Source organism: Lytechinus pictus, chromosome 7 (assembly GCF_037042905.1).
Source record: "Lytechinus pictus isolate F3 Inbred chromosome 7, Lp3.0, whole genome shotgun sequence".
Taxonomy (NCBI): domain Eukaryota; kingdom Metazoa; phylum Echinodermata; class Echinoidea; order Temnopleuroida; family Toxopneustidae; genus Lytechinus; species Lytechinus pictus.
Window position 1 is genome coordinate 7,897,433 of NC_087251.1, and position 13,461 is coordinate 7,910,893.

The window sequence follows — 13,461 nt, forward strand, 5'->3', positions numbered from 1 at the left end:
GACATGGTCTAGTGGTTAAGACTCTCGTCTTTCAGTCTGAGGGACGTGGGTTCGATTCCAAGCCATGGTGTGTTTTCATTCAGCAAGAAATTTACCCACAGTGTTATTCCTCAAAAAGCTATGAGCACCGGAATCGGTAGACTGGCTTATAGCCGGGGGTAATAAGGAGCACACTGAGCATCTAACAAGGTGGATCCATGCGCTCTACAAATCCTATATTATTTTTTTGATTATTTGTCATGGTTTATTGATTATTATTTATAGGATATCGATTATCAGTATTTTTTTAACATGTTTTTATTGTCTACTCTCAAATCAAATATACAATAACAATACAAATCTCATAAGCATTAGCCATTAACTTTATCGATCGATCCCTAATTATTATTAATCAATCCTCAATATTTATTGATATATTTTAGATTGCATAAATCAATGGATATCATACTAAGACTTTATGCTGAAGAAGATAAACTATATGAAGTCACCACTCGTAGTACTTTGATCTGTTTGATTTCTGGAGGGTTTACACTCGTCTGTCAATTAAGATAATAATCCAATTAAGCTATAGGTAAAATTTATATTTAGGTTATGAAATTTGGCGATAACTTTGAGCGAGAAAATCATTCATTCGTTTGGAATCCGGGAAGTATAGGTGCAGTTTTACTTCTTTAAACATTTTTCAAGATGGGACGAAATGAACGATTTCAACTTATGGCCACATTGAATCTTTTATTCTTTGTAGCTTTGACAGCTGCTACAGGTCAGTATGATAAAATATATCAATGCAGTCAATGCTTGTCACGTGGAATGATTTTAATTGCAGTTTTTTGTTTTCATTCAGTAGCAGGGGCATCGCTTACACTCACAACCAGAAAATCTCGAAAAGGGTTTTTTCTTAAATAAGAGAATATACGCGCTTAGCGCGCTCAAAATTCGCAAAAATTGAGGAAGAAAGTTTTCTTTTTAAGAAAAGACGGGAAATGGCATGTTCAACGAGAATGTTCCCTCTAGTTTAGGATATCCATTTCCTCATTTCATGCGATCTAAATTTCCTTGATAGTTGAAAACTGTTTATATATATGTGTGTGTGTGAAAAATTGGCCGGCTATTAGCTCACTTACGCGCAATTTACACGACCTTTTATAACATAAACGTAACTCTTGATCTGATTTTAATCTTCATCTCCCTTTATGACTTTCTCTCTTTCTCGCTCTCTCTTTAGGTTTTACAGATACAATAAAAAGTAACCCTACATAATTATATATTGAAAAATTCAAAGAACTGTCAATAAAGGGAAAAGATTCGAGGATTATTTCACGTAATTTAATCTTTTCTTCTACTGGTGATCAAAACAAAATAAAGGAAGTAAATCAATGCTATTTTATCGATGGGACATTGGTATCTGTATGGCTTTACTCTAACTATTCCTCTTTCTATGGCCCAAACGATTTCATGTATTTTTCCCTCGGAAAATACAGATAAGTTCAAACGCATTAATAAAACATTAAACTCATATCAAGTCTTAAGCTGATTTCAAGGGATGATTCGTGTAATTAGTATTTAAAGAATTGTGCAATATCAAACGTCTCATTGCAGGTCAGACTCAAAATTGCGATGTTGATGAGAGACAGCCAACGGTATGGTTGGGTAAGTTATTCCATAGGATTTTGAATGTCATGATGAATATTATGACAAATATATATATCATGCATCTTTGTCATTATATAAAAATATGACCTAGGAGTGCTTCACACAGAAGTTATGTTCCCAGTTGCCGGTGGTATCATTAGAACAATATCGCGATGATCAGATCATGTGATATTTCCATGGTATGATGCGGAACACCTCGTATCCATGAAGAAGAACGTGAGTTTAAACATGTGTGCATTGGCGCAAAAGCATATGACTTAAAGTCAAAGTCAAATCTTTGCAAACACCCCAAGGACCAAGAATCAAGCAGAGCCATATATTAAATCAATTACATGAACACTTGTTAACACTGATTGGCATATGAAATATGATAATAATAATTAACAATATTTGTATTAGCGCTTATCACAAAACATGTCTCTAAACGCTTTAGCTGCTAATTTCATGTCTTAATAATAGGGATGTTTCACAAAGATTCAAGTCTGACTAAATACCACACGTAAGCACCCTACTACCTTCCTATGAGCTCAGCTATTTTTATTCATTTTTTTGTTGGGGATGTGTAATCCTCTTTTGTAAAGTGTACTTGGCACCGTTTTTTTTTTATCTATGATCTTGTCATGACCTTACCTTGATGATGCTCTTAAGATACTGCTTTGCATTAGACATTGGTTTCCACGCCTTGACGTTGAATGTTTGGAACAGTGGCGTAACTACGCGGGGGGGGGGGCATGGGGGGCACGTGCCCCCCCCCCCATCGACTGACCAAAAAAAAAACGGGGAAAAGGAGAAAAGAGGGAAAAAGGAAAAGAAGTGGGAAAGAAGACAATATTGTTCATTATAATGTTATATCATATCATAATTATGTTTACATAAGAAACATTTTTTTTCATAACTTTATGAAACATAATTTGCTCAGGGCCTATGTCTTCATTGTTCCTGGTGCTCGCACTGTCTGTTTACCGAGATCTATAATCCTGTTATACTAAAACCTCCCGTTTTCAAGTCAATATACACCAAACTGCCAAATATATTTCCTCGCACTTCCAGTTATTATTGTTTTATGTACAATAGTATGCTTCTTTTTCATGACTACTTAAAGTGATTGCTCCATTAATATAAACATTTCCTGTCCGTGCTTGTCTGCTCTCCATGAATTCCTAGAATCAGTCCTTAAAATGTCCCCTTTTCTAATCTGAATATCAAAAATTTTCAGCTCGCGCTTCGCGCTCGCATCATTTGGTTAGTGAACTACGTATGGTCTTCGTGAATTCCTACAAACAAGCCTTAAAATGACCCTCTTCAGGTCTGAATTTCCTAAATTTTCAGCTCGCGCTTCGCGCTCGCAAGATTTTATTAGTGGAATGGGTATGTTAATCATGATTACAAGTGCTTCAATTTTATGTGCATGTGTAGATGTAATTCTAACAAAATCAGCAAGCGCTTATTGGCACTCGCATGAGATGGATTCCTAAAATATACTCCTTAAAATCTTACTGTTTGGGGGTCAATATTTACAAAAATTTCAGCTCGCGCTTCGCGCTCGCATTATTTAGCCAGACAGGTACGTATCATGATTACAAAAGGTTGATAATAATGTCCCTTTTTAGGTCTGAATATCAAAAATTTTAAGCTCACGCTTGGCGCTCGCATTATTTGACCAGTGAGAGACATATCCGTTTAATGGCACTGTCCTTAAAATGTCTCTATTAGGTCAGTATACCTGGCAAATGGGCGCGCTTCGCGCGCTCACTTAGTGACTCAAAAATTTTTCTGGTGCTCTCCCAATGCCGTGACCCACGGTACGCCACTGGTTTGGAAAATAACCACCATACCATTAGCAGGACCGAAAGCGCCTCCACCCATCCCCAAATAATAATGAAATGAAGAAATTAAAATCTACATTTTCATTGCAAATTTTCACAAAACTTCGCGCAGGTGTGTGCCAACTTCTTTCCATTCAGCCGTTAAAAAACGTCTTTGTGATAAATTGTGTCGCTTCGGTAACACAGCCCACAGCCTGTATACATCCCCCATCCCCCCCTCCCCCTCCCAGATAATTTTTTCTCGCACGACCTTCATGAGCTATTCAAGATAAACCGACTGCATGTACCTGTAGGTTATGTCATTAAGAAATTTTATAGCGATGCTAAACATCTTAACAAATAAAAATTGCCGTGTTAGAACAAAAAATCTAATATACTATACTTTCAAGCTCCGTAATATGCATTATGTCAGAACGCTTCTATGATAACACGAATTATCAATGGCAATTAAATGAGCAATATATTGTTTCATGGAATCTTTTTTCCACAACGAAATGACAGTACAAGCTTCAAGTATGATATTTTCTGAAATGAAATTAACAAGTTTTAGTTCATTTTGTTTCCCCCCTCTCTTTAAAAATAGGTGATGAAGATGATGCAAACTTCTGTGATGCCAGCGCCGAGCATTGTGATCACTTTGGTCTTGATTTCGTTTGTGAGGATCCGAGTGGAGGATCACTTACACCTTGTATCAATGGGACCAAAGTGAAGTGCGCATCACCACCTGCTGTACCCCTGACTGATCCCACTCCTGCCACCACTATAAGAGTTCTTGTATACAACGTCTTTGAGCTACGTTATCTCTATTGGCAAAGTGGCCAACGAGAAAGAACATGCCGTATTCCACATAAGTTTTTCAGTATGCATCCAGATATTGATGTCATCGTTTTCAACGAAGTCTTCATGGGAGGTTGCTTTGCCCCCTTCAACGATACCATCGAAACAAGTACCCTTACCATGCGTGACATCATGGACCAATATGGGTTCATCTATTACACAGATACCGTTGGCATTGGCGAACCTTTCCCTAAAGTTGAGAATGGTGGAGCGTTCGTTGCTTCTAGGTGGCCCATTGTCAAAACTGATTCCCGGGTTTTCGACATATCCGAACCATATTCGTGGATGGCTAAAGGAGTTGTGTACACCATGATCAATAAAACTGTTGCTGGACAGAGTGTTATGTACCATATCTTTGGAACTCATATGCAAGCTTTCCGAACCCCGAATGCAGACTATGTTCGAGTTGCCCAAGCTACTATCATTCATGACTTCATGCTGGAGCAAGACATCGGTGATGACGAACCCGTTATTTATGGAGGTGACCTGAATGCAAGACTGAACACAACCAATGGCGATGACGTCGTTGACGCTCTTGACGCCACACTTCCTACGATCATCGGTGAACTCAATGTCACATACGATCACGAGAACAATGATGTTTTTGACGAAAATAACGATACGAACTGGTGGTTGGACTATGTCTTGTATAGTCGATCCCACATTCAACCTGAAGCTGCTACAATACAGGTCGTTAGGCCTAGGATGTCTACTCCTTTAGAGATTTGCTCGACGGCAATATCCCCGATTCCAAGCTACCCTAATTCTCAATTTTGCACTGAACGAAAGAATATTACAGACCTATCTGATCACTATGCTGTGTTGGGTACTTTTCATTATAACATGGAATCCCCTCCAGCAACTGCTACGGAATATCCGCATACGACTGATTCGAGTGTTGGTTGTTGCATTCATAACATCTTGGTAGCACTTACCATTGTGATGGGACTCGTTTTGAAATAGTTATCAAATTGAATCCTTGTTGAATATGTTCAGATCTTACATTGTAAAAATGCTAATTTTGTTCATCTATTTGAGATGGTTTGATTATTCGACGAATCAAATCAAGGTATTGATGTTCAGACTTCTTAAAGTATATAAAAGTTTCCAATCAATCATGTAGACCTTATCTAAGTATTGCTAGCTTATTTTGAAATTGAAATTGAAATTGAAAAGGTTTTATTAAAATTACTGCACTTTGCAGCCAAAAGGCTGAATTGCGTACAATTTACAGGTATATATACATAGAGTGTACAGATTTAAAAACATCAAACTTGAAATGATGACGAAAGTATAACGCAACTTAATATATTATGTATACTAAAAGGAAAAGATGAAATAAAAAAATACAAACACTGAAAGGTGGTGGTGGTGGAAGGATGCTTATTGATATAAACATCTTAATTCAAACAATAAAAACTTAGTTTTAAGCAGGAACAACAACGAAAGACAGGAGGGTGTCTGGGGCGAGCGAGCAGTCAAGTTTTATTTAGATACTTTAGATATTTTGCTTCCATCCCAATAATGATCAATTCTCCATCTTTCTCAGTTTTGCATTGTTCTGTGACCATCGTAATATGCCCTTAAAGTGTTCGTATTCTTCTAAACTTACGGTGTCATATAGAGGTGGCATATGACTATTGTACGATCTTCGTATGGATTAACGATCACCGTACGATTTACGATTTTTCTTAGCGCGGAGATATACTTATTTTTCAAAAGCGTAAGATGGTAGCCTTTATAGGCCCTACACATCGTAAAATCATCGCAAGGGCATCATACGATCAGCGCAGGGGTATTGCGCGATAGCTCAGTCGGTAGAGCGGGGGTTTCGGATTCCGGTGACCCGGGTTCGATTCCCAAGTGGTGCGCTAGTGCCCTTTGGTAAGACATTTATCCTCATTACCAGGTCCCTCGGAGAGGACCTTAAGCCGTTGGTCCCCTGGTTGCTTGCTCACAGGCATTCGTGCTTTCTTAGCAGTCAGGTAAAAAACCTCGGTATGGCATTGTACAATGTACAGTCATCGTATGATAAGTGTAATACGGTTTGATCGCTGCAGTCATGGACATTGTACGATATCTGTGCGAGTTACGTATAACGTCTATGTTTCTGTCTTAGCCTTCTACGATGTCTAATGACTGTGCAAAAATCGTAGAATAATTCGTAGCATAACAAATTAGGCATTATGCTGTTTAAAAGGACGAAATACATGTGTGAATTTGAAATACAGCTTTTAGGAAACATATGTGACTGAAAAAAACTCATCAAGATTGTTGTACATCTTATGGAAAGCATTGCCATTTTACAATACTTAATCGAGGTTAGATATTCGTTGATTCGCCAATCTCATTTTGTGTGTTTACCCCTTGCCCGTTCGTTAATCATTTACACAACTTTATGTATTAATACAATACATTGTATATTGTAAAATAAAGTTTCAACAAATTTTAGTGTTTGGACTTATCTTGCCTTACCGGAATGAGTTGTCGCGAGTTTGTTTTTACATTATAGTGTGGACTATTATTCATGATAAGCGTTAGTTGATATCTTATGAACACCTGTTTGTACAGGAATAGGTTTGACAAATAAATCGCGATTCAATGATAAAAATTACACATTCTCGATTGGTTTATTATTATTACAGGACTACAACAATCAATTCGTCTCGAGTGATTTTTTTTTCACCAAGGCAGAACTCCATTTACAGAACAGAGAGACCCATTAAAAATGACATAAATGTAAAAATGTCTATAAATTTGATGATGGCGCCCGCGTAAAATCAAAATCCAGCAGAATAAGCCTGTTCACGGTTATAAACTGCGTACGAGCAGTAAATGGTATTTTGATCTTTAAAAAAATGAAGGTGCAAATTCACTGACATAGGCATTTGTGATTTGACGGTTATTCATGTGTTCCTTTTAAAATATTCTTATCATCACATCCAAGCTGAAGAGTAACAAAGTCTTCATAATCACCGGCATTTGACAGTAGCCGTAACAATAGTCAAATCTGCCAAAAGCAGACAATAAAAGAAACAGATTTCCAAACTTTACCCCTGATGTAATACTCGAGTCACCTGGTATATAAATGCCTTTCTTAGAATTTGAATGCTTTGTCGGGAAAGCTTACGCAACATCTTCATTTGAAAATGTTAGTGCTCATCCTAGTGAAAAATCGCATAGTTTGATCATGAGCTAACCGTGAACTCGATTATCAAGATATAAAGATATGAAAGTTAGGTTTAGGGTAACTGTACCACAATTTTACTTGTCGCTCCCAAGTAACCCGTTGCTTTCACAAACTTTCGGAAGTTTTTTCATTATTATTTTGCATCCTCAGAAGGGATATTCGATTGCAATTGCATTTACCGTCTATACAAAGGCAAAATCTACATTCAGATTAAGAAAATCTTCTCCAAATCAACACCCTTGGACCCTAATTCATAAAGTTAGTTTTAATGATTGTACAAAGGTGGTTCTAATTGAACCATGGTGTACATTATTGAAATCACCTTAGTGAATTCGGCCTAAATTATGAATGTGTTTGTCCATGGACCTATAGGTCCATGGTTTGTCTAACGGATAACCATAGAGATAGTATATCTCTATTGAAATCTGACTATTCCTCTTTAATCCAACCCCCGGTCACCCTCGCCGGTATCCAATAAATACACAATATACCTTTGTAGTAGACTTGTTAAGAGGTTGAACGCTGCATTTTTGAGTACAAATGTCCCACTTGGCACAAATGTTCCTTGAGTCAAAAGAAAAAGATTCATCCAAAGAGACACGCTGTATCTATGCAAATAAGCAAGTAATTTGCATAAATTTGCATATTATGTCGATATAGTGAAAACAAGTATTTAATAATATATATTTAACCAGAACTGCCCTAAAATTGGAAATAAACACTTAAGGTAAGAAAGGGAAGAAAATTGTCATAAAATAATTGGGATATCCTTGTTTATTATTACCTAATTTACATAAATTATGCAAATTATAATTTAAAACAGAGTATTTTTTCATGAATCCTGAACTGTTTTAAAAAAACAGCAACTAATACACAAATGTCAACATTCTACATGAAAGAGAATATATTAGCGAAAACATCGATATGCTTCATGACAGTATTAGTGTCTTAATTTGCTGAGAAAGAGGGCAAATATGTCAAAATGTATGACGTGATATTGCGCAAAAACGAGACCAAAACAACCTCTATGTCACAGTCACACTCACGAATGAGACAATAAAGCGATCGATGGTATGTCGTTCGAGATAAAGCAATCCCAACACAATAGCTTCCATCGGCTTCTCGCATCGCTTTTGTTGGTGTGTCTGCCACACCATAATATATGATACATACGGACAAAATGCATTTCGGTATCGGTAAAACACTATTAATTTTGTTTTATTTGTTTCTAATTTGTTTCTCTTGGAAAATTTACAGGAGACATTGCTTTGCAGGTTACTGCTTTAATGAAACTCTGGCACATGAATCATGACGAATGTATCATACCTCAATCCATATTTTAACTTTATTAAAATCTTTTGGAGACCCCAAAGTGGCAAAACTGCATCCTCCAGCATTCCCGCCACTTTACGAAACCAGTTTGACTTGTCTAATCGACTTGGAAAAGACAGATGTATGAGACATCAGTTAACATGTTTCCTGAAGAAAGTTTTTTTGTTTATTTAAGCCTACGCCCAGGGGAGCCATCCGAATTTACCCCATCCCATCTCCGTATTTCGACTTTAAATAAAAAATATCGTGTTTTAAAGCCATCGGCAAGGCAAATTGCGTTTTTGGTATAATAAAGCAACTTTTATATCTATATCTTTATATTTACATTCATCATTATTGATATTATTATAGTTATTATTAATATTATTATCATTATTATTATTATCATTATTATTATTATCATTGTTCTGCCGTTTGTAATAGTGCTCTAGTACAGTAAAGGCTATAACCCAACAGGATCATGCCTAGGATACCCTTTCTCTTTTTGGTTTTATGTATTAAAAAATAGTTTATTGTCTTTAGAACTTTTAAAAGATTACTTTTGTTTGTATTGATATCTTGGAATAGATTGAGGAGAAAATACTCTATAACTGACATGTAGAGGAGCTGTGGTACATTGAAGAACAGCCAAACAGCCCTTCATTGATTCCACTCTATGTTAACTTTAAATATTTTTAGAGCCCAATCGGAAGAAAGATGCATTTCTACTACACACAGTAAAGCCTCTTTGCGTTCTCCTCTTGAAAAAAAAAAAAAAACATAGAAGGCATTGTTTTATATCTCATAAAATAAGTTCGTGTACGTGACGGTGGCCTGTCGAAGTTGCCCAACCGTTTATTTTGTTTTGACAATATTTATTTAGAATATCGTCTAATTTAAGCCCTCATCTGGAAAAGGGCACTTATTAAAGGCAGCATCTACATTATATAGAGGAGGCCCTGGCAATGGGAAGAGGGGGCTGAAGCTTGTTAAAATTCTTGGGACCAAAATTTTACATTGAACCTTTTTTGCTTTTCAAATTTACATCAAGAAATTTAACAAGCACTGATAAACAAAAAAGATTGCACTACAAAATGAAGTTTTTTGGGTAACGTTTCTTTTTTTTCGTGCTGTCACATCTGCCGGAATTCCAGGGGGTGCTGTCTATGGAGAATAACACACGCAGCACACCCCCCCCCCCCTTCCGGAAAATCTTGCAGGTGCTTCAGCCCCCGCTTCCAAGTACCAGGGCCTCCTCTATATAATGTAGATGCTGCCTTTAATAAGTGCCCTTTTCCAGATGAGGGCTTCATTTAGACGATATTCTAAATATATATTGTCAAAACAAAATAAACGATTGGGCAACTTCGACAGGCCACCGTCACGTACACGAACTTATTTTATAAGATATAAAACAATGCCTTCTATGTTTTTGTTTTTTCAAGAGGAGAACGCAAAGAGGCTTTACTGTGTGTAGTAGAAATGTATCTTTCTTCCGAATTGGCTCTAAAAATATTTAAATTTAACATAGAGTGGAATCAATAAAGGGGTTTGAGTATTTTAGAGCTTACGTGTGGCTTTTCTTCTATGTACCACAGCTCTTCTACCTGTCAATTGTAACGTATTTTCTATTCCAAGATATCAATACAAACAAAAGTAATATTTTAAGAGTTCTAAAGACAATAAACTATTTTTGAATAAATAAAACAAAAAGGGGAAAGGGTATCCTAGGCATGCTCCTGTTGGGTTATATCCTTTACTGTGCATTATTACAAACTGCAGAACAATAATAATAATAATAATAACAATAATAATAGTAATAATAATGATGATAATAATATTAATAATGATAAAAATATTAATATAGATAAATATGAAATATATATATAAAAGTTGCTCTATTATACCAAAAACGCAATTTGCCTTGCCGGTGGCTTTAAAACACGATATTTTTTTTGTATTTAGTGTCGAAATACAGAGAGGGGATGGGGTAAATTTGGAGGGCTCCCGTGGACGTAGGCTTACAAAAAAAAACTATCTTCAGGAAACATGTTAACTGATGTCTCATAAATCCGTCTTTTCAAAGTCGATAATACAAATCAAACTGGTTTTGTAAAGTAGCGGGAATGCCGCGGGGGAATGCAGTTTTGCCACTTCGGGGTCTCCAAAAGATATATATTTTAACAAAGTTAAAATATGGATTAAGGTGGGGGTACATTCGTCATGATTCATGTGCCAGAGCTTCATTAAAGCAGTAACCTGCAAAGCAATGTCTCCTGTAAATTTTCCAAGAGAAACAAATTAGAAACAAATAAAACAAAATTAATAGTATTTTACCGATACCGAAATGCATTTTGCCCGTATATACCATAGATTACGGTGTGGCAGACACACCAACACAAGCGATACGAGAAGCCGATGGAAGCTATTGTGTTGAGATTGTGTTATCTCGAATGACATACCATTGATCGCTTTATTGTCCCGTTCGTGAGTGTGACTGTGACATAGAGGTTGTTTTGGTCTCGTTTTAGCGCAATATCACGTCATACATTTTGACATATTTGCCCTCTTTCTAAGCAAATTAAGACACTAATACTGTCATGAAGCATATCGATGTTTTCGCTAATATATTCTCTTTCATGTAGAATGTTGACATTGTGTATTAATTGCTGTTATTTATAAAACAGTTCAGGATTCATGAAAAAATACTCTGTTTTAAATTATAATTTACATAATTTATGTAAATTAGGTAATAATAAACAAGGAAATCCCAATCATTTTATGTCAATTTTCTTCCCTTTCTTACCCTAAGTGTTTATTTCCAATTTTAGGGCAGTTCTGGTTAAATATATATTCTTAAATACCTGTTTCCACTATGTCGACCTAATATGCAAATTTATGCAAATTACTTGCTTATTTGCATAGATACAGCGTGTCTCTTTGGATGAATCCTTTTCTTTTGACTCAAGGAACATTTGTGCCAAGTGGGACATTTGTACTAAAAAATGCAGCGTTCACCCCTTTTTTTGCAGTTAACAAGTCTACTATTGCCATGGCTCATCTTGGGATCTTGCACTGGCATTTTGGAGAATGGATTCACTGAAATCTCGATAATAGCTGCAGATGCATCACTTTACCTGCCTAAAGCATGTGTTGGGTGGGTTATGGAGCCGTGATATGTGCAAACGCCGGGATATGTGCAAACAACGGTATATATGCAATATTTCGCCGGGATTTGTAAAAACAACGGAATTTGTGCAAAGCCACGCCGGGAAATGTGCAAATCTGTCAAAATTTATCAACGGTATCTGTGCAAACGTGACGACGGGATATGTGCAAATTAACAATTTTCACGGGAAAAGTGAAAACCTCCGGGATATGTGCAAATCACTGCATTTATCCATATAAAGGCTATTTCTCATGAAATGTTTCAGTCATAAAATTACTGTTAAAAATGAGAAACATGCCTGCATAAGGGAGAAGCTACACATCGGCAATGAAACGCTTTTCAGAGAGGCGGCGGGGGGGGGGGGGGGCACCAACCTTAAATTGAAGACCCACTATCGTTTGGAATAACATGGATGTAGAGTGTAGTCTTTTAATGCTCCAGACCCGGTCATTTAATCATTTGAAGATCCTTCTGAACTAAGATCCTGTACTAAAGCATACATAAGGAGCATAGCCATTCAAAAATAATATAAAAAAACTGCAACACCTCACCGTTTACCAAATTAAGACCTTGTAGAAATGAATATAGAATGTAGTCTTTACCCTAGACCTTGTTGTATCAATAACAAAAAAAAATATGATTTAATACCTCACCGTCTAATTCCTATCGAATAAGTTGTTGTTGTTGTTGTTGTTTTAGCTTATACGGCGCGTGTCATTCAGTAGTGAATATTTGCGCCAAAAAACCACATCCACGTACCGAGCCGGATTCGAACCAGCGACATAAGGTTAATCATCAATCATCTACAGTCCTCCGCTCTAACCAACTGAGCTATCGGTGGTTACTGGGTTTAAAGTGTAGTTTTTGCTCCAGACCGGGTGATTAAACAAATTCAAAACTATTTAAGCCCCGCCATCTTCCACTACTAAGACTAAAATAAAGAACGTGTATATAACGTATTTTCAATTCTCCAGACCCGTTTATCTAAACAAATATTTTTAAGACCCCACAGTCTCATTCCTGTGAAAAAGATGGATATAAAGCGTTGTCTTTTCTCCAGACCTTTGATTAAAAAACCTTCAGAATTAAGACCCAAGACTAAGACTCCGTTATAAAGCAAGGGTACATATCGTAGTCTTTACTCCAGACCCGTTTAAAAAAATTATGTTATAATCTTCAAAAATAATACCCTGTAAGAAAGCATGGATATAAGAGCACAGTCTTTACCCCAGACGCTGTTATTAAAAAAATTAGGAGATCTTCAATTTGACAACCCCATCGTCTCATATCTGTGGGAAAAAATGGATATAGAGTGTAGTCTTTACTCCAAACCTGGTGATTAAAAAAAAACTTAAATAGTAAGACCCCATCATCTTCCAAACTAATAGTCTATATATAACAAAGCATGGGTACCTATAGCATAGCCTTTACTCCATATCCATTTATTAAAAAAACTACACTGTACACCCACTGTA

At 36.4% G+C, this 13,461-nt stretch overlaps 1 protein-coding gene across 1 annotated transcript; it reads left to right on the forward strand.

Moving 5' to 3' along the window:
* The first annotated feature begins 580 nt into the window (after window positions 1-580).
* LOC129266050 (sphingomyelinase C 2-like) lies at window positions 581-6,917 on the forward strand. The gene is made up of 3 exons (XM_054903929.2): window positions 581-763; window positions 1,600-1,650; window positions 4,063-6,917. The coding sequence occupies exons 1-3, from the start codon at window positions 688-690 to the stop codon at window positions 5,277-5,279; spliced, it is 1,344 nt and encodes a 447-aa protein (XP_054759904.2). The 5' UTR covers window positions 581-687; the 3' UTR covers window positions 5,280-6,917.
* The last annotated feature ends 6,544 nt before the right edge of the window (window positions 6,918-13,461 follow it).

Bases quoted from the DNA above. Each gene is read 5' to 3' on its own strand.
- LOC129266050 (XM_054903929.2), top strand. From the start codon at position 688: ATGGGACGAAATGAACGATTTCAACTTATGGCCACATTGAATCTTTTA. The intron at 764-1,599 runs GTCAGTATGATA...GTCTCATTGCAG, and splicing joins AGCTTTGACAGCTGCTACAG to GTCAGACTCAAAATTGCGAT. The intron at 1,651-4,062 runs GTAAGTTATTCC...CTTTAAAAATAG, and splicing joins ACAGCCAACGGTATGGTTGG to GTGATGAAGATGATGCAAAC.